Source organism: Panthera uncia (assembly GCF_023721935.1).
Source record: "Panthera uncia isolate 11264 chromosome C1 unlocalized genomic scaffold, Puncia_PCG_1.0 HiC_scaffold_4, whole genome shotgun sequence".
In the NCBI taxonomy this organism is placed as follows: domain Eukaryota; kingdom Metazoa; phylum Chordata; class Mammalia; order Carnivora; family Felidae; genus Panthera; species Panthera uncia.
In genome coordinates this window covers 61,126,136-61,150,058 of record NW_026057585.1, presented here as the reverse complement: position 1 = coordinate 61,150,058, position 23,923 = coordinate 61,126,136, and the positions used below count along the sequence as shown (strand labels likewise).

Below are 23,923 nucleotides of genomic sequence, written 5' to 3'. Positions count from 1 at the left end.
TAACCCATTGGCCCCACTGGCTATTAGAAGAGACTGAACAGCCGGCAAAGGAAGAGGAGAGGGGCCAGTCACAGCTGGTGACAAGAAAAGCTTGTCATTTCCGTGACGATTCCGAACTCTTCTCCCCACGCCGCAACAACCAAGTTAGTAGCAACTCTTCACAATCTTTTCTTCCTTGTGGATAAAATGCTATCAATTCCTAAGTTATTTGAAAAAGGACATCTGACTTATGCCTACTAAGGAGAAGAGGGACAGCTAATGGCAGTGATGGAGGACGCCCTATAACTAGAAGGCAGCACCACTTAGGAAGTTTGTCACACGTTACGCTGGGTGGGGGCAGGAAGCTTTGGGCTCAAACATCACCACAAATAACTTTTTAATCTGGCCCCTCTGGCTGAGTTGGGCTGCTATGCACAGGGCCGTCAGGTCACTGGCGAGGGCAGCACTCCCGAGGCCAGGCAACCTCTGGAAGAGCACGTGGACACAAATGGTTACTGTGGAGTACAGATTAAGAATGACATACTTCTCCATCAAGTGTTGGAGGAATTAAGAAGAGAAGTCCATCATTCAGTGATCTGTGTCTGTTTTGATGTTCAAACCCAGAGGAAATGAATTACAGGTGGGGTGTTACAGATGACCACTTTCTGATCTGTAGGTTTCACAGTCAGCCCAAATCCTGCAACTCTGCTCTCGTACTACAGTTTGAGGGAGGCAGAGGGAAAGTGAGATGTTCTCTACCTTGAGATATTCGTCCATCTGATCAATAAGACTAGTGAAGAATTCATATGCATCCTGCTGCTCTCTCACATAAAGTTCTTTGTTCCACATCTTGAAAATCTGTGCAAGAAAAGAATATATCGCTAAAGGAAAAGCAGCAATCTCTGAATAGAGTAGAACACGGATGTGAAACAGCACTCAAATGCTTCTAAAAACCAAGTTCACTAATAGGACATTAGACACTTGTCCTGAAGTGAGATGAGCTTGGTTATCTATGCTTTTCCCTGGCTTCTGTGTAACCGAAACAAGTCTGGGAAACCATACCGGCTGGGACCTGAGGCCACAGAACAGTTTCTGTCTTAGAACTTTCCAAACTACAGGGGAAAATACAAGGTACTCCTCCTGCGAAACAGAGTAGAGCAATGTTAAAAAGTAATGTTCTTTACCTCTTGCACTGCTGGTGGGAATTTAAACTGGTGCAGCTACTCTGGAGAACAGTATGGAGGTTGCTCAAAAAATTAAAACTAGAACTACCCTATGACCCAGGAATTGCACTACTAGGTATTTGCCCAAATGATACAAAAATACAGATTCAAAGGGGCACATGCACCCCAATGTTCACAGCAACAAAATTAACAATAGCCGAACTATGGCAAGAGCCCAAAAGAGCACAGTGACTGATGAATGGATAAAGAGGTGATATATCTCTGTGTGTGTGTGTGTGTGTGTGTGTGTGCGCACGCGCGTGTGTGTGTGTGTGTATACATTTATACAGCCATCAAAAAGAACGAAATCTTGTCATCTGTAATGACGTGGATGAAGCTAGAATGTACCATGCTAAGCAAAATAAGTCAATCAGAGAAAGACAAATAGCGTATGATTTCACTCTTAGGTAAAATTTAAGAGGGTCGCCCGGGTGGCTCAGTCAGTTAAGCATCTGACTCTTGATTCAGCTCAAGTCATGATCTCACAGTTTGTGAGACAGAGCCCCGAATCGGTTCTGCGTGGAAAATGGAGCCTACTTAAGATTCTCTCTCTCTCTGCCCCTCCCCTGCTCATGCTGCTCCCTCTTTTTCTCTCTCTCAAAAAATAAACAAATAAATAAATAAATAAAATTTAAGAAACAAAACAGATAAACATATGGGAAGGGGGTGGGGAGAGGAGAGAGGGAAACAAACCATATGAGACTCTTAAAGATAGAGAACAAACTGAGCGTTGATGGAGGGAGGTGGGCGGGGGATGGGCTGGATGGGTCATGAGTACTAAGGAGGACACTTGCTGGGATGAGCACTGGGTGTTGAATATAAGAGATAAACCACTGAATTCTACGCCTGAAGCCAATATTGCGCTGTACGTTCACTAACTAAAATTTACATTAAACAAAAAAAGAATAAAAAAATATTTAGAACATTAATTTAAACAAATATCCAAAGAATCAGAATAAGAATCATGAGAAACATTCAAAATTGTTAAGATTAGCAAATCCCTAGAAATTATAAATGACTTTTCTTAATATTCTAATCATCTGAAATCAAATACTGATCTTAAGAAGAATGGTACAGCCCATTCTTCTATAGGTTCTTGGCAACGGGATTAGTCTGGAGTTAATAAAGACAGAAACAATTATCACTACATCTAACTATCTAAAGTGACTGAGTGAAATACCTTCCAGAAGTTCTCAGGTACATAATACTGCAGCTTGCTTTCCATCAAATGCCCAAAGAGAGACTGCACCTGGTAGAATACGCTGTCGTCTGGATTGTCTGTGTCATCATCTACTGAAAGTAACGACTGGAAAGAAACGCAATCCATTAAGCTAGAGGTAGTTCACTGCTCCACAGGAAACACGGACATATGCACAGGTACTTCCCACCTTGCTTTCACAGCGCTACGGATGTCTGAGCGTGGCTACAACTCTCAGTATGTTTAGCCTCCATACTTCCTAGCTGGTGGAAACATGAACAAATCATTTCTTTGAGCCTGTTTGATTACGAAAAGCTAGAATGAGGAATACCAGTTATCTCTATGAGAGGTTAAATGTGCCATGATACACGGAGATATTCTCAACACTACTGACTGCCATATCACAAGCTTCTACTATACGTCGACCCTTGAGCGTGGGTTTGAACTGTGTGGGCCCACTTACACATGGATTTTTTTGTGATAAATACAGTACAGTATTATAAATATATTTTCTCTTCCCTGGCTTACTCTACTGTAAGAATATGTAATACATATTGCACTATATTACGCATATATACATATAACGTACAAAAATCTGTGTTAACTGTCCAGTCAACAGTAGAATATTAGTGGTTAACATCAGCGGGGAGTCAAAAGTTACGTGTGGATTTTTGACTGCATGAGGGGGGTGGTCAGCGCTCCTGACCCCTATATGTTGTTCAAGAGTCAACTGAACTCTTATAAAACACTGATGACAGACCCTAAATTTTTCTAAAATACTAAAAATATTAGTAATGTTATAGAACAGAATTTGACAGTAACTTAGTTCAAAAATCCCATTTGGTCAAGTCTAGCTGTCAAACAGGCAGCATATTCCCTCAGCAGATTTATAAAAACATGTGACTGTGGGGGCACCTGGGTGGCTCAGTTGAGCGTCTGACTGCAGCTCAGGTCATGATCTCACAGCTTGGGGGTTTGAGCCCCGCGTCAGGCTCTGTGCTGACAGCTCAGGGCCTGGAGCCTGATTCGGATTCTGTGTCTCCCCCCCTCTCTCTACCCCTCCCCTGCTCATGCTCTCTCAAAAATACATAAACATTAAAAAAAAAAAAATTTAAAAAAACCCCAAACATGCGACTGTAAACAATGTGTTCAGATGTGCACGGATTTCAGAAGTGACTAAAGAATCCCTAGTGATGTCTAGATTTTTAGTAAACCCAAAATGCAATATATAAATTATATTTTTGACTGCATGGTGGTGGTCAGTGCTCCTGACCCCTATATGTTGCAATATATGAATATGGGACCATTTTCAGCCACTGCACGCTTTATCTGTCATACCAAACAGGAAAGAAGAAAGCAATCACCTCAGGCAGACCAGGCTGCATATACAGTTGCTGGAAGACTGCATTCATGTAACACGTAGCGCCGCCATTCCTCAGCCCCACAAACCCTGAGCTGGACCTGCTATCCACAGGGGGAAGATACTAGAAAAGAGAGGAGTAGGAACAGTAGAGAGAGAATTAGTGTATCTGTCAGCAGCCCATTTTCACCATGCTTATCTAGATGTCTGAGAGGGAAAAGAGATATACCCACAGATTTATCCATCCAGTGGCTTAGGAGTCACGCTAACAAAACCTATGTTCTGGAAGTACCTCCGCAGATGCTAATAATACTAATACCTCAATGCTCCTTTTCCATTTATAAAGTACCTAACGTGTCATGTTTGTTTGTTTGCCCATCTAGTAGTCACGCATTCTGTCACTTGATTACCATTCAACAAATATTTATTAAGAACCTACTGTGTGCCAGCACCGTGCCAGGGATGATGTCTCGAGGAGCTCACAGCCCGCTCGATTACAGAGACATCAAGCAAGTAAACAGATCTACTTACAAACTGAGGTAGCACTCTGCACAAATGGAATAGGGTTCTATGCAGTGTTTACTCTGTAGATTCCTGACCAATCTGGATGGTCAAGGAAGCCTCATATTCCCTCCCTTCCTTTTGAAGGAAGTAAGCTTCTTCTGTGGAACCACTGCTAATCAGCATACAGTTAAAGGAACAGGTAAATACGCTAGCATTTCACTTAAAGATGCTTTGTCCTAACACAGATCCCATTACAATGCTTTTCTGGTTAGAAATAATCTAGAAAAGTCTTCCTGGATAAAGTTGAACACGGCACTTCTCAAAGTAGAAATGGATAGGACACACCTTGCAATGCCACTTAAGCAGAATCTTGGTTCTAATGCCATGCCCAGAATCACCCGTTCTGCATATGTATTAAGTACCCGCATCCATATTATAACTAACCCACAAAACCCTGCAGGTCTTTTAGACCTCAAGGAATTGCTAAATATTATATATTTTCCATTCACATTTGACATACACGTAGAGCAGGGTGATTTCTAAGATCTAATCAATACGGTAATGTATTTGTGGAGTCCAAAGCACAGATTTTTAAAAAGTTACAAGAAAAAACTCGTTCACAACAGTGCTAAAAAATAAGTATTTACATGAGAAAAATGTTTTCTTCCTTACGCTGACATAATCCCTGACTTATGAAAAAAATAACATTTCCATTTAAATCTGTCAAATAAACTATGTACAACTAAAGCACATGTTTTGTAAACTAAATGTTTTGATACGAAAACCGTTTCCAATTTACACGCTCGCATTTCATTGTGCAAGTGCGATTTTCTCTGTCTAGAACACCTTCCTTTCCTGCCTAACCTGTATGCCGCACACGACTCAGCTCAGCTGTCCGAAGGGGTAGGCCTGACTCCACAAGGTCCATGGAGACCACAAAAGCGGCTCTCAAAGCTCTCAAAGCGTCCTCCGGCTCCTGGTCTGCTGCTCCCCTCCTGTAGTTCCCAATGGATACTAAGCCGCTGCTTGGCTCCACAGCTCCGCCCACGTCCTTCTCATTGTGGAATCACCTTCCCACCAGCTTGTGAAGCGTTGGGAGTTCTCTTTCCAGCTTCATCCTTTCTAAGACGCCTTCTAAGACGCTGCCGTCTGGTGGTAGAGTGCCCCTCTGCGAGGAGAGCCTTCAGGACATGACCCGGATCTTACAATCGATCACATTACATTGAAATTATCTGCCTGCGGGTCTGTCTCTTCCAGTCGACACCGACTTTCTTGAGGGCTGGAATCCTGTCTGCATTTTTGAGCTCCAAAAGCCCAACACACCTATTAGTGCATTCTAAACTCCATAAATCTTAGCTGAATTTAAATGAATGTAGACCGCACTGTGACAGAGCCAACGTTCGAGTACGTATCTCCGCGGCCTGGCCCTGTACCACGCGCAGTTACTCAAGACATAGGCTGCAATGCTACTTCTTACCGAGAGTAATTATCAAGTGACTTAAAAATGTCTTCTCTTTAATTAGTAAAAAGGGTATCATTGAGTAATACAGTATTACCATGGTATGAAGTAATTTAGTAGATTATGCTTGATTAGAGTATGGGAACATGATAAGCAAAAGAATACTACTGACTTTCTTTGGGATTAGGGTAATGCAGACACAGGCTTTAAAGTTATACGTTTGATTGAGCATCCTAAAAAAAATTCAAGTGTATCAAGGTCTAGGAAACGTACATCAAACTCCTTGGTGAGAGCAGGGTCAGGCTGATGATGCATGGAAAGCAGTTCTTTTGTGATAATTTGAAGATTTGCCGGGGAACTATCAGCCAGCATCACAAGGACTTCATAGGCTGCCAGTCGGCTATTCACTGTACTACACCTACAAACAAAAGATGCAAGTCAGTTCCAACAGTGAATAATCCACTTGAGTTGGTCATTAAACTAAATCAACATTTGAAATGAAAATATCAGAGCCGCAATTCCTCAAACTGAGTTAATCAGGTCTGATGGCAGAGCTCTAGGAATCCAGAGGGAAGTGTTTACTTAAAGGAAGAGGCCATGAATACAGGAGGAATGGTTATGGTTAAGAGCTACATATCTTCTTGGCCTGATAAAGTAGCGAAATGTCCCACTTAGGAGTCCAGAGTATTTTTATCTAAGGTTTGGATCAGCAAAAATGGAGGATAAAGATTCTAAACTTTTACCAAGGAAAACATGAGAATAACTCTCTCTCAAAGTAGGTAGCAAGGAAGCTTTTTGTAGACATTGTCCTGAAATTCAAATATCTAAATGGCAGGAAAAGAAAGCTATGTGGATCAGAAGAGATACCCGTAAATGTTTTTTATATGTGTCTGGTGATAAAAAATTCTTCGAGGACACTAATCAACTTCATCTTGCCGAGAAAATGGAGACAGAAATACGTGGTTTGCCAAATTAATTTGTTTCAAACGACAATAAAAGGTAACTAGCAGGCAGTCTGCAGGAAACCAAAGGCTTCTGGTAATTGTTCACGTTTAGAAGAAATCACTTTGGGGATGGACAGTAATTTCTCACTGTCACCTAGGCCAACCTTACATTACTGAGGAGATCACAGGTTAGGAAGGATACACAGAAAAGAGGACATCGAACCTCTGAGAGAAACATGTATGGGGTGCAGTGTGGGAGATGTGTTCACGAGGGGCTGTGGGGCTCTTAGATCAGCACTGGGCCAGGCCCTGAGGACAATGGCCAGCAGCTGGCCCTGTCCTTTGCCTCTTCCTTGGACTTCTGGTTTGCAAAGGACAGGTAAAGAACGAATAGGAGGAACTGTACACACAGGCTAAGCATTACGAAATTCCTTTGTTATGTTAATAATAAATGTCACTTGTGAAAATACTGTGTATTTTAAAGCTCTTTCTGGCATTAGGGTTCAGACGGGAAACAGCTGGAGTCACTGTGATAAGTGAGCCTCACTCAATGCATGGGGAGGGATGAAACAAAACACTGCCTTTTCTAATTAAGGCACTGTGTATGATTAAAAAACCCAACTCCTTGCTGATGGAGGTATTACTTTTAATAAATACAAGGAGGGTTCACGAATAAAAATTTCAATAAAACTGCTAAAGATTTATTTTCCCCGTTCACTGAAAACGGAGATACTCACGTATTTCTACTACTTTAATAAAAGACTCCCCACGGAGCCAGTGCCGGATCTTCCAGAACAAGACTGGGGCAGGGGTGAGATGGGAGCCAAAGCCTGAGAGACACCCCAAGAGTTCTAATGAAGGTTGACTGCCTGAAACAGATTTTGCTAGTATGGAAAGCTACATAGAGAAATACTCATACATGAAAAGATATCGCTTGAGATTCCATGAAATCTTCTTGCTTCTTGTGCCTTGCTCGTTTCAATAACCACTGAAATTATACGGGAGTGTTTTTCACTGGTTAAATACCAAATCCCCAGTTTCTTCAGGATTATTCAGTTAAGTCTGGTTTTCGTAAGAATGGAGTAAGCTGGATTCAGAGCAAGGAAGATGGCAGCATGGGGCAGCCTCCTCCTATAGCTCCAGGAGCACCCAAGTAGGGCCAACATTCCAGAAAGATCTTTCAAATTTCTACCCATAAAAACTAACACAGTATTTGATTCTAAAATTACCACAATAAGTCACTAGCAGTTTTAATCGTCAGGACACAGGCAATACCCAGCAAATCACAAGGTTCATGCACTAAAAGCACCTACGCTTTCTTCCTAGAAGAAACTCAAGATTCAGAGCCTATTTACTCTAACTTTGGATTTAATTCTTCTGATCTCGGTTTGTCTTGGAATTTGCTACCGACCAAATTAAGCACATTATTTACTACTTACTCTTCTTATTTGATGATAATAATGGCACCAGCATCCTTGCACAGCACTCACTATGTGCCAGGCAGGCTTATCCTGAGCCCCTTTACATGCATTTCTTCATAGGGTGGATAATATCTTATAACTACACACACTCACAAGATGGAAACAAACTCCAAGTTAAGAAAAGCTTTTTGGACTAAAGTTTCGAATTAGAATTTTTACCAAAACTGAACACAACGTGCATTTTCCATACTTTGGATGAAAGTCCTGTTGACTGATGGCGGCACTGCCAGCTGGAGAATGACTATTTAAAATAATTCTAGAAGCTCGGAAAAGGAAGTCATCTAACAATGGTTTAATGAGTGATGAACCTGGAATAGAGCATAATATTCATGTTGAGGATGAACACATTTTAATTCAAAGACTCTGTTTTTGTACTTTCATATCAGAGCAGCAAAGGCACCCAATGGCAGGGCATTCAATTTAATTTGATGCTTATTTTTTGAGCACTTACAACACATGGCAAAGGTCTGTGGGGCAGAGGGGTGGGGATGGGTGGGAGGGTCAGGGGACAGGGAACAAAGACAAGTGAGGGTACCTTCCTTTATGAGCTGACAATGGAGTGAAAGAAGTCATGCTTTCACTTTGGAAACACAAATGCCAAGAACACGAGGCAGAACGGTCCGAGTGAACACTTCATTCTTACTTTGGGCATAGGGGAGTCCACAGGAGGGTTTCTGAAACTTTTAAAATCCTGCCTTCCTTAGGTAAAGTGATGTACCCTTCTTAGCCTGGTGTAGAATCACTCTTTTCTATGTATCCCCAGTAGCCAAGAAGATTTTTATAGAGCTTAGTTCGTGTGATAAAAGTGGTAATTAATGTTTTGACTTGTTTTCTGAATGTACCTTCTAATACTGAATATGCCCTGACAAATTATACATGTACCCCAGGACATTCATATGTACCCCACGAGGCAGGGGGTAGTGGTTGGGGGCTGCCTCCCAGATGAGAATTACCCTTAAAAGAGGTAAGATCTATAATAGATAATATTTTATAAGGTATGTAACAGCAAGAAGAGAAAACCTTATTTTGAACTGTAAGTTTTACTTGGTATTAAGACATTATGTGAACCAACCGTTTTGAACGCTATCAACTTCTTCATATGGTTTAATGACACAGGTAGAATACACCTGAAGTCTGTTAGCCACTAAAATTCCAGACAACCTCATACTACCTGAAGGGTCAATTTTCTACAGAGCACTGAGCACTTATCCTATTCTCCTAATTACAAACACTACTACGGCAAGGACTGAGAAGGGAGGTATTCTGCCACATGGTAAGAGGAAGCAATAATTACCAAGCATTTCCTTCTCTGCCCCGCACAGTGAAAGAAGGGTCTTAATGAGCCGTAGGTGTCCTGCCAATAAGATGTTGTCTGCTTCACTGGTCTCACATTCAGCCGTGCGATTAGGCTCAAAGTTATCCAGCCAAGTGATCTCATCTTCGAGCATGGTAGCCGGGCTGATTCTTAACTGCTCCATTTCTGAGGCTAAGAAGGAAAAAAAAAAAATCCATTTCAAAGAAAAGAAAAAAGGATTTCCCTTCATGGAGTCCAAATCCTGAATTAAAGCAGGCAAAGTCAAGTCCCACCCTTCCATTCTGGCGATCTGAGAAAGCTGTCACTAATCAACAGTGGGCTGCATCTGCTGCCTCAGAGGAACGTGACGGCTTCGCACACTCACTCCTTCCTCCCCACTCTCTTCAGTCCTAAGCCACACATGTATTGAGGGCCCCTCTGTGCGGGTCAGTGGGCCATATGCTGAGGATAGAAGACGAAGGGGCTAATCTTGCTCCAAAGAAGCTCCTGGTCCAGGGGGTGTCAGCAGGTGCCCCCTGGGAGCACACCCTTCTAGAGAAGGCAGGGATGGAGGGTACGAAGACAGCCAAGGCTCCCACGGCATCACCTAGGCCAAGGGGGTCCCGCAAAGGAGACGGAGGTCCGCAGCATAGCAGCAGAGTGCAGGTTTCCAAATAGTGCCCCAAACCCCGAGAACCACCCTGCTCTACTGTAGTAAGTTACCTTACTTTCTTGTAAGCAAGGATTAAAGCAAGGTTCCATACTGGAAGATGGGACTGGGAAGGAGAAGAAGACGGACCATGCTCTCCTTCCACTGCACTGCAGCCACAAGCGGTAGGGCCCCACAGCATCAGGTGAAAAGGAATACTTCAGGGTCAGAGCGGAACCGGCACTGGATCTGAATCCACTTATTTACAAAATGAGGCTAACACCTACACTCAGGGTGCTAGGTATGAAGTGCCTAGTACAGGAACTGGCATATACAAAATACTCCCCAAATGGCAAACATTGCTTGTTTCCAGACATATGCCCACTCTGCCTTCAACATCCCGATAAGGGATGCTGGATCCCTCATTAGTCACTCGATGACCACAGGGAAGGCCTATGTTAATAGCGTGCTCATGCCTTCTGAAGTTGTATGTATCATGTATACAGCCAACTCACGATTCCAGTCCTCGAGAAGCAAAGCAGAACACCCACCCTCTCCGAGTCCAAACCAGAGAGCAAACCTTGCCAGCGGCCTGGCAGAAGAATGTGGCATTCAGCTGGACTGTTAGATGGACATTCACCCGTTCACTTCTCTGGATGACAGATACAACAGGTCTGACCCCCGCATCGAGACATCCACTCAGACTACATTATCTCAGGCTCCAACACAACCTTTTCACTGTCCTGCTCAGAGCACCGTGTCTCCCACTTTCAAGAGACACTTTCGGGAAACTGATGAAGGCATCTGCCTTGGAGACATTTCCTGAGGCTTACTAATGACTACGTCTTCACGTGTGCATTACACGAAAGACCTCTGCACCAAGTCTCTCTCAGATTTAAGTGCTGGCAAAAAGATCTGTTTCTTTTGAGAAACCACTCGGTTTTCTTCCTTTTTCACCTCTGTCCCCCAGCAAACCTCACAACCAAATTCTGACTGTGGAGGTTGACAGCCAGCATACGTGCAAGGTATTTCTTTGTAACTGCCCAGCGCTGACATTCTTTTCCAATTAATGTTTCCAATCAGTACTTTGGTTCAGCCTGATTTTTACTTTACTTATTTTCTGTAAGATGAGGCAAATCTTTTATGTAAAGAGTGGAAAATAAACTAACAGACTCTTGATTTGAACAACTAAAACTTACACAGAGCATCCCGACATACATTCGTGTTATACGAAAGTACAATCAAAATCCAAATGCTCTAACACTAAAATTTCTAACAATACTTCAATCACCTGACACAAAATAATTAACTGGCTTCTATCACTCATTTCTATTATTATCAATATACCTCAACAGATTCCCTCCTTCCTTCAATGATCAGCCTTTAAAATGGTCAGAATTCACTATACTAGAGAGAAAAGATTCTTCCTAATAGTTCTGTATCAGTGTGATTATTACTATTTTTTTCTTCAAAGAAGAAAGTAATTTTATTCAGTATGAACATGTTTTCCAGTCATTCTTTTTTCTTTTTTTAATATAATTTATTGTCCAGTTGGCTAACATACAGCACATAAAGAGTGCCCTTGGTTTCCAGGGTAGGTTCCCGTGGTTCATCGCTTACACGCAACACCCAGTGCTCATCCCAAAAAGTGCCCTCCTCAAGGCCCATCACCCACTTTCCCTTCTTCCGCACCCCCCCGCCCCATATCAGCGTAATTGAAACATGTGTCTTTGACAATTTTTAAAACCAACAAATCTTCTCAACACATTAATGGTTACATATATAATTGGAGAACAGAGAACTGGTATATGGGTTTGCATGCTATTTTCAAGAAAATAAAACTCAACTTCGAACAGTAATTATAATCTCATTTTTATCTAAGATTACACTCAGTCAGATTGAGAAATGTCCATTTGGCTTTCTTTTCTACTCTTCCCTCTTCCCTCCCCCTACATGAATCAAAGTTAGACATTTACTTACTTGTCAGATCATCTAATAATTGGCACCTTAGATCAAAATACTCCATACACTGAGATAGTAGTCTAAAAAAAGATAAGATTTCAAGTATTAAAAAATGTCAGATTTTGAAATAAAAAAGCATCTCCCTTGTAAGAAAAGGCTCATAAAACAGCTGAACAAGGGAATTTTCCTAAGCATGAAATAACCGCTTTTACATTAATTCAACTTCCATATCTTAGCAAGAAATACACTCGTGACTTTGCTGATACAGATACACTATAGAAATTGTGTATACCGACATTGACTAGGCACACTATATGCTTGCAACTGTTTTAGAAGAGCTGACAAAGAACAAAAAAGACAGTCAACACATTAGAAAATACATATGTCAAAAGGTGATATTAAGAAGGCAAACAGAGTGCAGTAAGAGAAAAAACAGAAGGTAAATTCTTTTATCCAGGGTGGTCAGTGAAGCTTCTCTGTCAGTATCTCAGGAAAGAGCACAAGTTTTAAAGTCAGGCGACCTTGGTTCAAATCCTGGCTCCACCACTTACAGTTGGGCGTCTAGGGACAATGTGTCTGGTTTCTAATTTCTAAAATGCTTGTTAGAGTGTTGGAAATAAACATGCACACACACACACACACACACACACACACACAAAAGGCTCAAGAATGCACTAATGATGAGGAGATAATGAACTGAGAAATACGATGATTAAAGAGACAATAAGACTGTCAAACTCATTTGTCCATTGTGAGCATTACAGGATGACTATATGCAATGAAACTGGCCTACTGCATGGCACATAGTCAGACCACAGAAATAGCTATTGTCGTCAGCACTGTTAAGGAAAACATGTATCAAACACGGCCATTAGAGTAAGTTGTGAAACACCATTTCAAATTATAAAAAACATATAACTAAAGATTCAATTTTAGGTGAAGTTAAATGCTCTACATCCGAGAGATTCTTTGAGAAGGTATGTTAAAAACTCATCCAATGCTTTCTTTCTTTCCTGAGTTTTGAGAAATTTAATATCAAATCAAACTCTTAAATTTAAGTTCTATTAAATAATCTGAGTCTTACAAAAAGCACAAGTGCAATAGCTCACTTCTTAAAAAATGGTTTACACAGAGGTACAATTCTCTGTTTGTGGATGACGTGATCCTACATGTGGAAAACCCCAGAGTCCACACAGAAAGATTTAGAGTTAATCAGTAAATGCAGCAAGATACAAAATTGTGACACGAAAAATCAGTTCTGCTTCCATACACCAACAATGGAGAATATGAAAAACGAAACAATTCCATTTACAAAAGCATCAATAAGAGTAAAGTACTTAGGCATCCACTTAGCAAAGGAAGCAAAAGGCTCGCACAGTGAAGAGGACAAACAACGGTGGAAGAATTCGACAATGCTACAGCAATGAAGCCATGTGATACTGGCATGGAGATACACACAGATCAATGGAAGAGAAACGAAGAGCCAATCAATCAGTCAGCAAGCCAGCAGTCGAATGATTTTTCATCAGTTGTCAAAACCATTCAATGGGAGAAAGGTGCCGTGACCACTGGATTACCCACATGGAAAAGAATGAAGTCGGGCACCTTATGTTACACACAGAATTTAGCTCGAATAGATCAAACAAGTAAGCATAAGAGTGAAAACTAAAAAACTTAGAAGAAAACATAGAGGGGAAACTTTGTGACAGTGGATTTGGTGATCATTTCTTGGATGCAATGCCAAAAGCACAGGCAACAAAAGAAAGAACAGATAAAGGAAATATTTTTCAGTGTTAATTAGAAATGAAACCCTAACTAACACATGCTATGACATGGAGGAACCTCGGAAATAGGAGAATGGACGGAGGGGGAATGAGCGGGGAGTTACTGTTTTATGGATACAGAGTTTCAGTTTGGGATGATGAGAAAGTTCTGGGAACAGACAGCGGGGACAGCTGCACAACAATGTGTATGTACTTAACATCACTGAATTACAGACTTAAAAATCAGTAAAATGATCAATTGTATATTTTGCTGCAGTAAAAAGAAAAAAATCTAGCAAATCTAAAAATAAAAAAACACAAACAAAACAACCCACCTGTATTTGTTTTGGAACCGTCTCTTCGTGTCTTTTGCCCATTTTTCAATTTGGCTGTTGGGTCATTTGTTTAGTGATTTCTAACAGCTTTTTATATACATTATGAAAATCAGCTTCTTGTCTGGCATGTTACAAATCTATACAGCCAGTCGGGCAACTGACTTTTGGATTTATGGTATTAGTTTCCCACACAGAGTATTTTAGTTTTTATGGAGTCAAGTTTATTAGTCTTTCATTCAACGGCTTCCTTAATGGGCAGAAGGTTTTAGTTTACGATGATGAAAAAGTTCTAGAAGCGGCTGGTGGAGATGGGTGCCATAATAATGAGAATATACTTAATGCTACTGAACTGTATGCTTCCAAAGACCGAGTTTGGATCCAAATTTAGGGGTCTGGATCCTTAGCCACACTTAGGGGTTTGGAGTAGCTCTAACATTCCTTCCCTTCCAGGGCTCTAATTTGTAAAGCAGATACACAAAGCAAGTGGACACCGATTTCACAAATCTCAGTGGCACCTCATGAGCCCCACGGCGAGGGTTCTCTGGTGAAGCTAAGTTGGAGAAAGTGGAGGTCAGCATGGGATCCCCTCACCTCCCATCCTGGGCCTAGCCCTGGGCAGCCTTGCATGCGGGCTGGCCCACTGAGGGACAGTGGGGCAGGCAGAACGGACTTACTCAAGCCGCTCTATCAGCCTGGACCGCAGATTCCCTCCGTGCCCAGGCTCATGTAAAACCAGGGAAGAAAGCCAGAAGGATGCCTCAGCTATATCTGGACATGAAGTCAGGAAGCACGCTGCTCTGAGAGAGGGATGCATGCAAGGACGTGAGGAGTCGGACCTTCAAAAAGTGATCGGGCTCCAATAATTTCAGCCTCTCACCAACCAGCTTTCAGAAAGAAAGCTCCTCTTTCTCTTGAGGGTGGTGGACCAGCTGGGGTGGAGGTGAGAATGGGAAGTAATTCAAGGGGAAGAAGGCCCGGTATTGTTTCTTCTGATTTTCCTGTCCTGAATGGGGATAATAAGAATGGAAATACCCTCTCTCGGGGCACAAAGGGTACAAGAGGAAAGGAGAAATTCTTTTGTCATCTGAGTAATGCACTGTGGACCTCAGCAGGGGGCAGCATGCAAATCATGATTCTCTTTCTGTATGCCGTGAGCTTTTTCATCGTGATTACATACCTCTGATTGATTCCTCTCATTATACTAGTTGGGGACCAGAGAGGTAGCTGGGCTGTGAGAATCACACCTAGGAGAAACTGGTTTGGCTTCTGGACATCTGGATGAGCTGAAGTATCTGTCTGACTAAGAGTATATAGTTGATCACAGGCAGCACGGCGAATCTGAAATTACATCGTGAGTGGCAAAGGACATACACCAACTGACACTTAGACACTGCTTACAAAAGGATTTTCCTCCAAAGTCCACGACCTGAAGGATACTATAAGGGTGTGAACGGTTTAATCACTAATGGTAAAGTTGACATTAAATACCCTAGGGCTGATTAAAAACAAATGCAGTCTGAGAACGGATTTCCCAAATTATTCTTCTCTCCTACGCCAACCAATAGGTTGATAATTTGATAAAAATGAAAATAAGAAAACTCTTCAAGTGTTTCCAAGTGAATTTTCAAGGCCGTACAAGAAAATCAGAATGAGAAAATCCAGTGAAAGTTCATGGCTTGCAGCTGGTCTTTCTTGTGACCAACAACGTTGACACTGAACACCAGCGGCGGACGCTCAACACCGCCGCAACGTTTTGTGTGTTACAAACACACACAACTGACCCTAGCACTAGTCTCTGAACTTCTGAATATGGAATAGAAGGGAGGGCAGAGAGTCCAAATGGTTACTCTGCTCTCAGAGTGGTCCCCGCCCCCTTCGGAGGACTTCCTGAGAGGGCTAAATACCATTCCTCTGTACTCCATGCAGGGTCACAGGTCTCCAAAGGGCCCTCGACAGAGCAGGACCAAGGGGATTTTTTTAGTACGGTCAAAATTCTTACCTCAGCACTTGGTGATCCAAGCAGAATATCAATGATAAAATCGGCAACACAGGGCAAGTTATAGAAAGATGCTAACGATAAGAATAAGGAGAATTGGGGGTGGGAAACAAGTCAGCAAATGCATTTTCAAAATTCTGAAAAATTTATGCTTAACTACAGAAGAATTTCGTCTCTTCTTCTACATGGAATCGAATTCAGTACTGCCCATAACTGCCTCCACACGTCTGAGTTTCCCCTCGAGAGACTCTTGGTCATCTCTGTACCTGCACATTTCAGCACGGTGTCTCGTACATACTGGTTATAAATATATCTTGCCTTGATAAACTATCAATACGTGTAACTATAAAATGTACCCTACCATAAAATTACAAATGATAAAAAAGCTTGAAGGGAAGTTGTAATTCTTTCATTTTGATTTGAGAATATCACTAAAATAATGATAGGAAAATTGATCTATGATTATGGCATTTGCTCAAAAGCATTTCATAATGACTTATACTTCCTATATATGTCTTCAAAAGCATTCTTGCTCAAACTAACCATTTGGACACTACTTACCGTTCTATAAATGTCTGAGTTTTTTCTAGCTTTACCTTGAGTGTCTTATACAAAGAGGTTGGATATTCTACTAAACACATAATGATCAATTCTACACAACAGGCAGTCTGAATTGGTAATAGAAGGGAAGAACAGGACACCTATGGGTTGGTACAATTTTTAAAAGTGGAACTATTAAGACTTTGTTGCTGAATAAATATTTATTGAGGGCCTACTACATACTGGGCAGTATTTGGGTGTGAGAGATTCAGTAGGGAACAAAATGGACAAAAGTCTCTGTGGAGCTTACAGTCCAGATGGGGAAGGGATGATGACGATAAACATAGTAAGTAAACAAATTATATTCTATGCTATAAAACAGTAAGCAATAAAGAAGAAACAAGGTAAGGGGTTTAGGTAGTGCTGGGATGAGGGGAGGGTTGTGACTTCGTTAAAAAGGCGGGCAGAGAACAACATGTCACTAAGTAGGTGAGGTTAAGCACACTTGCAGGAAATGAGGAAGAGAGAGCCACGTGGGAAAGATGGGGGAAGAACACACCAGGAAGAGGGAACAGCCGGTGCGAGGGTCCTGAGGCAGGAACGTGCCTGGAGTGCTGGGGAACAGCCAGGACGCCGGGTGGCCAAAGCACAGGGAGTGAGGGGAGAGCAGTAGACGGTGAAGGCACAGAGGCATCAAAGGGGTGGACTCTGTCTGGCCTCGAATGCCTTAGTAATTGAGATTTGGCTTTTACTCAGTGCGACCTGAGAAGCCGCTGCCAGGTTTTCAACAGAGGGATGATACAATCTGACTTACATGGTAGGAGGTCCACTCTGGTTACTGTGTGGAGAGTAAACTGCAAGGGTAGAAGCAGGGAGATTAGTGAAGGTGCTACTGCTATAATCCAAGCAAGGGGTGATGCTGGATCAGAGGGTTGTGACAGTGACAGTGGTACCAGCGGGTGGAATCTAGACACAGTTGGAAGGAGAATGTGCTGACACATTAGAAATGGGTGTGAAAAAGGAAATCAAGGATGACTGCAAGGTTTCTGGCCAGAGCAAGTGAAAGAATGAAGCCACTATTAACTAAGCTGGTAAATGTGTGTGATATGGGCCAGCTGAGCATTTCAGCTGTGGAACCGTCAAGCCTGGGAAGTCTACCTAAGAGCCCAGTGGAGGGGTCGGGGCGGCGGTCCAGGCCAGAGCTCCAAATTCAGACATTATCTGCATCTGGAAGGAGTTTGGGGCTGTGACGGTGGATGAGATCATGGGGAGAAGGGGCACAGACAGAGAAGAGAGTGTGATGAGAACACCCTGCGGTGTTCTAACGTTAAAGTAGGATCAATAACAGCCCCAGTCTGCCAAAGCCCACAAATGAAGATAAAAGGGCAAATCTGAAGTTTCGTGACTTTGACTACTAGAGTCATCATCAGTTTAGAGACTGATATGTAATTGTAGTTCTATGGTTCATGAGCTATAAATGTGGGTTGTCTTAATTCCTCAACTAGACAGTAAGCTCCTGGAGGGCAGGCATAGTGCCCTTCCAACACCTACTGTGGAACCCTGCTTACAGAAGGTACTCAATAAATACTTATTCAGAATCTAACTACTCTAAGCACTATTCTTACTTATTCCACCTGCCAACTTTCCCTTTTCCATTTCTATTAGTATGACCTTATCTATGAAGGCCAACAGAAACCTGGCCTTTCCCTAAAAGAGATGAAGGGAAAACAAGCCTCCTGCATACCCAGTTGCTGGCTCCGAAGCTGCAGGCACGTGACAAGAAGAGAGAGAGCCTCCCCGGCGATCAGGGAGTCTTTGGTGGACACAGACTGTTGGCGCACGCAGATGCCTGCGTGCAGGGCTGCTGGGTCCCCTTCGCTCCCAGAGCTGCAATTGCTTCCTGGGAAGAGGCAAGCAGGAGGTTACTGTGGACCCCACAGGACCCTCACGGTACCCTAACATCCTTTTAATGCGCCCCAGGAGCCTCAAGTGAAATTAAAGGGTGCGAAGAGGCAATCTGACATTTTGGTCTAGGAAACAAGAGACACTTAATCACTTTATCTGACCCTGACTGCTTTAAAACACATTTGGAGGCACTCAAAATATGCACTTATGAGGCGAAACTCATTTGAGGTGACAGAAGGGAGAACAGTGCAGTTTGGAAGGCATGAGAGAGTCTTGTGGGGATGTTAGAAATGTTCCTCATCCTGATCTAGATGGGTTATTTGTACAGAAAAATCCCAAAAAGCATGTACATTTAACATTTCTGCGCTTCACTGTAAGAATGCCATACGTTTTTGAAACTTTTTTTATACTGAGGTACACACACACACACACACACACACACACACAAACTGAAGAGGGAAACCAAATGAAGCTGAGAAATAAAGCTATTTATAAAAGCGTAGCAGAAAATAACCAGCCAAATCAAGAAAATGACTTTCCCAGGTAGGAATTCTAGATGCGTTTTTATTACAGCCACCATTATTCGCCTCTTGGCATTTTTACAACCCTCAGTGAGCTAAGAACTCTGCTTGATTTGGTTTCCCCACTTACTCTCTGCGTACCAATGCTTGTTTTCTTCGATGAAGTATGGCACAAGTTCAGTAATGTGCACAAGTCTTAAGTGCACAGCTTCATGGGTTTTTTACTCATGTTCAAAAGCAAGAGAAAAGGCTTTCTTCTCGTGACTCTGAACAAACCTATGCATAGGTTACTCTTACAGCTTCTTTCTTGCCCAACGAGCTCATTACTCTGTCCTTTTAAATCAGTACCTGAGCTGCTGAGTCTGTTTCGAATTCCAGCAGGAAACAGAGAATTGCTTTCTTTAATTGGCTGGCTACTCCCAACGAGGTCCAGTCGTCCTGCAGCCGCAGCCCATGACAACCTCATGAAACAAGCCACAGTAGACGTGAAGTCACTTACTTCCATTGTCTAAAGAAGTATGGAAAGAGTCATGAGAAAAGGTAGTACTGGAACATGATTATTCTACTGACTTCCAGAACCTTCTCACTGGTCTCAGTTTTGTGAGACTCTTTTCCGCCAAGATCATCCAGAAGGACAGCCTTTTTCATGCTTCCATACTGTTCAAAGACTTTCAGTATCTCTCTGCTACCTGTAACACAGAGACTGATCTCCACGCTCAGGATTTCAGACACCTGCCACTCTCCTCTCCCACACTACTGTGTGAACGACCCCGTGGCCTTCCCTACAAGCTCTGTTCTGTCTCTCTACCTTTGCTCACACCTGCCCTCCTGCTGGAACAATTCTCCATGCTTCGCCATCTGTAATCTCTCCTGTCTTTGAGGCCTAACACCAATGCCACCTGCTATGTAAAATCATCCACGACAGCCATGGGTGAAGGCGATTACTGTTCTTATTCTGAAGGCCTGCAAATGTTCTGCCCTTGTAGCGCTCCCGCAACCCTTGATGGTTCCCGCCTTGAATGACAGTCATTTCTGCACTAGTGGTCTCTTTCTTGCTCACTGGAAGTTCCTTGAAGGCCATATTCACATCCATATTCACGTCAATAACTTCCTTCAAAGAGGAAAGACGCCACACTGCTTGAATGCACAGATCACTTACCTGTATTGCAACTCGCGCAGCAGGGATGATCTCCTCGACCCTGATAGAAGACCTGTCGGACACGGACAACTGTCGGTAGGAGGACTTCTCTGGGGTACCACACAAGGACATCTGCCTGCTTGTCTGCCGGCTGACGTTTCGGAATGGGCGAGAAGAAAGTGCTTCTATGCCATCTTTGGTGAGGTCTTCATCTAACAATGTGGGCATTGTTTGCCCAACAAGTAAGAATCTTCAAAGGAAACAAAAAGCTACATTTATTTGAGGTCATTTCATAACTACTCAAAATGATAGGGCTTGGGAAGAAAAATACTGCCTTGGGAGACTAGTAGGATGTATTTACCTACCTTGCAAGCTGTAGGCAGATGGAGTAAACTCCCTGCCTTGTTTCATAGTCTACTTCTGAGGGGATGGAATCCCTCTGCATGACATTTACAACCAAACTTAAAAGAAAAGAAAAGGGCAGAATATGAAATAAAGACTTGTATTTCTTTCATAGGAAATTTTCTCTAAGTAATTAATTGCTCATGTAAATGTTATCAATTACTTACAATTTCTACAAGGTCCTTACATACACATGGACCAGATATATTTTTAGCAATGATTTCCCATGATACCTATAACCCTCCCGGTCCCTTTAGCATTAGATTCCTTGCTTAGCAAAAAGAGCATTTGGATAGTCCTCCTTCTCGCTAACTGCTGTGAGTTCACTGATTAACCGTTATCTTATCACTGGAACTAACAGTTAAAAAACATACCTGGAATTGGTGAACTCAATAAAGCTATCACATCGCTACAATCTCTATTCCTATAAAAGCTTCCTAACTGTTCTTCCTGCTTCTACTCTTGACTCTCCACCCCCAAAATCTACTGTCAAAAGATCAGAGTGATCCTTTTAAAATATAAGTGAGATCATTGCACTGCTTTGCACAAAATCCCCCACGGCCTCTGATTCCCTGCAGGGAAGAAAGTCTTCACGCGAACCTGTAAGATTCTACATAAGCTGACCTCTGGTATGTCTATAGCCTCATGTGTCCCTGTTTTGCCTCCTTCCCACTACCCCAACCACGCGGGACTGCTGGTCTCCAAAGGTACCAGGTCTGTTTCACGCAGGGGCACACACTGACTGCCCTTCTGGACGGCTCTCCCCCAGGGATCTCCAGGTCTCGTTTCCTCACCTCTTTCAGATGTTTGTAAAACATAACCCCATCAGTGACACCTTCCCTGATCACCCTACTGAAAATCACAACCCTGTCCGTCCCCTCTTGCTTGTCTCATTTTTGTCTACAGCTCTTCTCGCCTCCCGACATATGCTTTTACCTTTATTTCTTTACTGCTCATCTCCCCCCTCTAGACGGTAAGCTTCACAAGGATGTGGAGTTTGTCTAATCTGTTCACTGCTCTGTTCTCAGTGTTCAGAACAATGCCTGACATGGAGGTTAACTGACATACAAAACTAAGCCAGCAGTAAAACGCCTTTACGCCAGAGCTCTGTAAGCGGAAGTGAGTAATCAGAAATGAGTGTTCACTGAGAACACCTCTGCGATTCTGAAAACAAATAAAGCCCCAAGCGGTAGGCCTTCCATACGCTTGGGGGTTCTTTCAGGCCCATTCCCTTTAAGGTCTCGGCTCAGCCTCTTCCCCACAAGGCCTCCTACAGGAATTCCTTCAACGGTCCTCCGGCCTTCATGGCTTCCTCACCTGAGGAAACGGCGGGCCTGCTTCTTTCCAGAGCAGGAGAACTTGGCCCCAGGGATCATCCCTTTTCCTTTGGTCGTTCTTTTTAAGACAGCCTGCAAAGGCAACCTAGGCTTCCCCGAGGTAAAAACAAAGGCAGAAAAGCAAACTTTCCCCTCAGCTATTCTTCTCTTCCGGTCACTGTCACTGTCACCCCCTTCTCTGCTCACCGTAAAGCAGTGGCCTGCAGTCTGACTCCACCTCCTGCCCTCACGCTCACCGCTGAACACTCGTGCCCTAACGCCACTCACACACCACTGGCCCCTCCATGTCTCCAATGCCGCTCTCTGCTCCCCTCGAGGGCATCGCGGCCAAAGCATGCACTTCACCTGACCAACCACGTCCGTCCCTCTTGATGTCCCGCGCCCTCCATCTCCTTCCACGCTTACTTCCCACACTGACCAAATGTTCACCATTTGCTCACTGTCCCAGGCTAGGAATCACAGGGCCATTTTGAAATCTCCTCCGGTATTTCTAGTCATAAGACTTGCCCATGTTACCCTATAAATGTCAGTTACCGGCGCCCTACATTTACAACCTGTTACTCTGCTCTGGGCCACTGACACAGCTCCGCATGGCTCTCCCTGCCTCTACCTCTCCCGCTTCTATTTACTCATCGTCCCCACTGCAGCCAAAGCAAGCGTTCCAGGCAACGCCTGGCTCTGAAACCTCCTGTGTTCCCCGGTCTAGAAGCTAAGGTTGAAGTTCCTCAGGGTGGCCCTACTTTACATACATCTCTCCTTCTGCCTGTGCTCGGGACCTCCCCAGGCTACCGTGGTTCCCAGGACAGGCCACGCACCTTAGTGCCTGTGCTCACCCCGTCCTCTCTGGCTTAGCGGGCCCTCTCATCACGAGCCCCCTAGGGGATGACTGCTCACTTCTCAATTCCCAGCTCAAACGCCACGTTCTGTGAAGCGCTTCCTAATCTTATTATCCCATGAAAATTTAACCACTTAAGCACTATCTTCCATAACCTCTGCCCCCGCCCCAAGGACTTTCTATTAGCCTGTTTTGGGACCTACAATAACTGTTATTCTTTGCTAAAACCATGAACCACTCTAAGGCAGGGATGAGATCTAAGTTATCTCTGCATCCCCAGCACGAGTGCCTCGTACAGCAGGCGTTCCCAGGAATCACATTCACCTGGTGTGAAACGGAGGTGGGAACGAACAGAAACAGATCTGCTTCCTCTCTTCAAGAATTTCCTCCACTACCAGAGGGAAGGAGATGTGCTTCTGCCGGTTCTCCAAAGAACCAAAAGGCACAGAATGAATTCAGGCGTTCCGAAGACTGAAACGTCACTCCTGATTATACCTCTCGTGATGCTTCACATAATACCTTGTAGGCAGAAGCAAGGCCTGGCAGGAGAAACCAGCCACGATAACTACACCCGTTCTCTGCAACTCGTGTAACATCACAGTGAGACTAACCTCAACCCTCCTGCTTTGAGGAAGTTCTCACAGAAGGATTTCGCACAATTTCTTGCCATGTCATCATCAGCTGTTGGCATGAGTTTGGAGCTCAGAACCTTGAAAACAGATAAATACAATTAATCATCCCAACATTTCCAGCAGAAATTACTCCTTCACTAAGTAAAAGAATCAGATAACTCGAGTCTGAGTCTCTTTAAGTGCTGCATGCTGTTCCCTCCCACCCCCCCCGCCCCCCGAAGTATAAGGAGGCTAACGTGTCGCAATGGAAATATTCACGTTTTCCAAGTTCTATTCGCTTGGCAAGAGAAATCTGTTTTTTTTTTTTAATTTTTTTTTAACGTTTATTTATTTTTGAAACAGAGAGAGACAGAGCATGAACGGGGGAGGGTCACAGAGAGAAGGAGACACAGAATCCGAAACAGGCTCCAGGCTCTGAGCTGTCAGCACAGAGCCCGACGCGGGGCTCGAACCCACGGACCATGAG

General features: G+C 43.3%; 1 protein-coding gene across 1 annotated transcript in view; it reads right to left on the bottom strand.

Moving 5' to 3' along the window:
- Positions 1-23,923, bottom strand: part of USP24 (ubiquitin specific peptidase 24) — a 141,063-nt gene that overhangs the window by 36,855 nt on the left and 80,285 nt on the right. Inside the window, exons 32-45 of the mRNA XM_049617096.1 lie at positions 23,437-23,534; positions 20,617-20,712; positions 20,273-20,501; positions 19,462-19,621; positions 18,432-18,587; positions 16,151-16,221; positions 15,329-15,489; positions 12,072-12,133; positions 9,443-9,634; positions 8,339-8,456; positions 5,997-6,141; positions 3,765-3,884; positions 2,383-2,508; positions 739-837 (exon numbers count right to left, since the gene is read on the bottom strand). Coding sequence (XP_049473053.1) covers positions 739-837; positions 2,383-2,508; positions 3,765-3,884; positions 5,997-6,141; positions 8,339-8,456; positions 9,443-9,634; positions 12,072-12,133; positions 15,329-15,489; positions 16,151-16,221; positions 18,432-18,587; positions 19,462-19,621; positions 20,273-20,501; positions 20,617-20,712; positions 23,437-23,534 — 1,833 coding nt within the window. The remainder of the gene's footprint in view (positions 1-738; positions 838-2,382; positions 2,509-3,764; positions 3,885-5,996; positions 6,142-8,338; positions 8,457-9,442; positions 9,635-12,071; positions 12,134-15,328; positions 15,490-16,150; positions 16,222-18,431; positions 18,588-19,461; positions 19,622-20,272; positions 20,502-20,616; positions 20,713-23,436; positions 23,535-23,923) is intronic.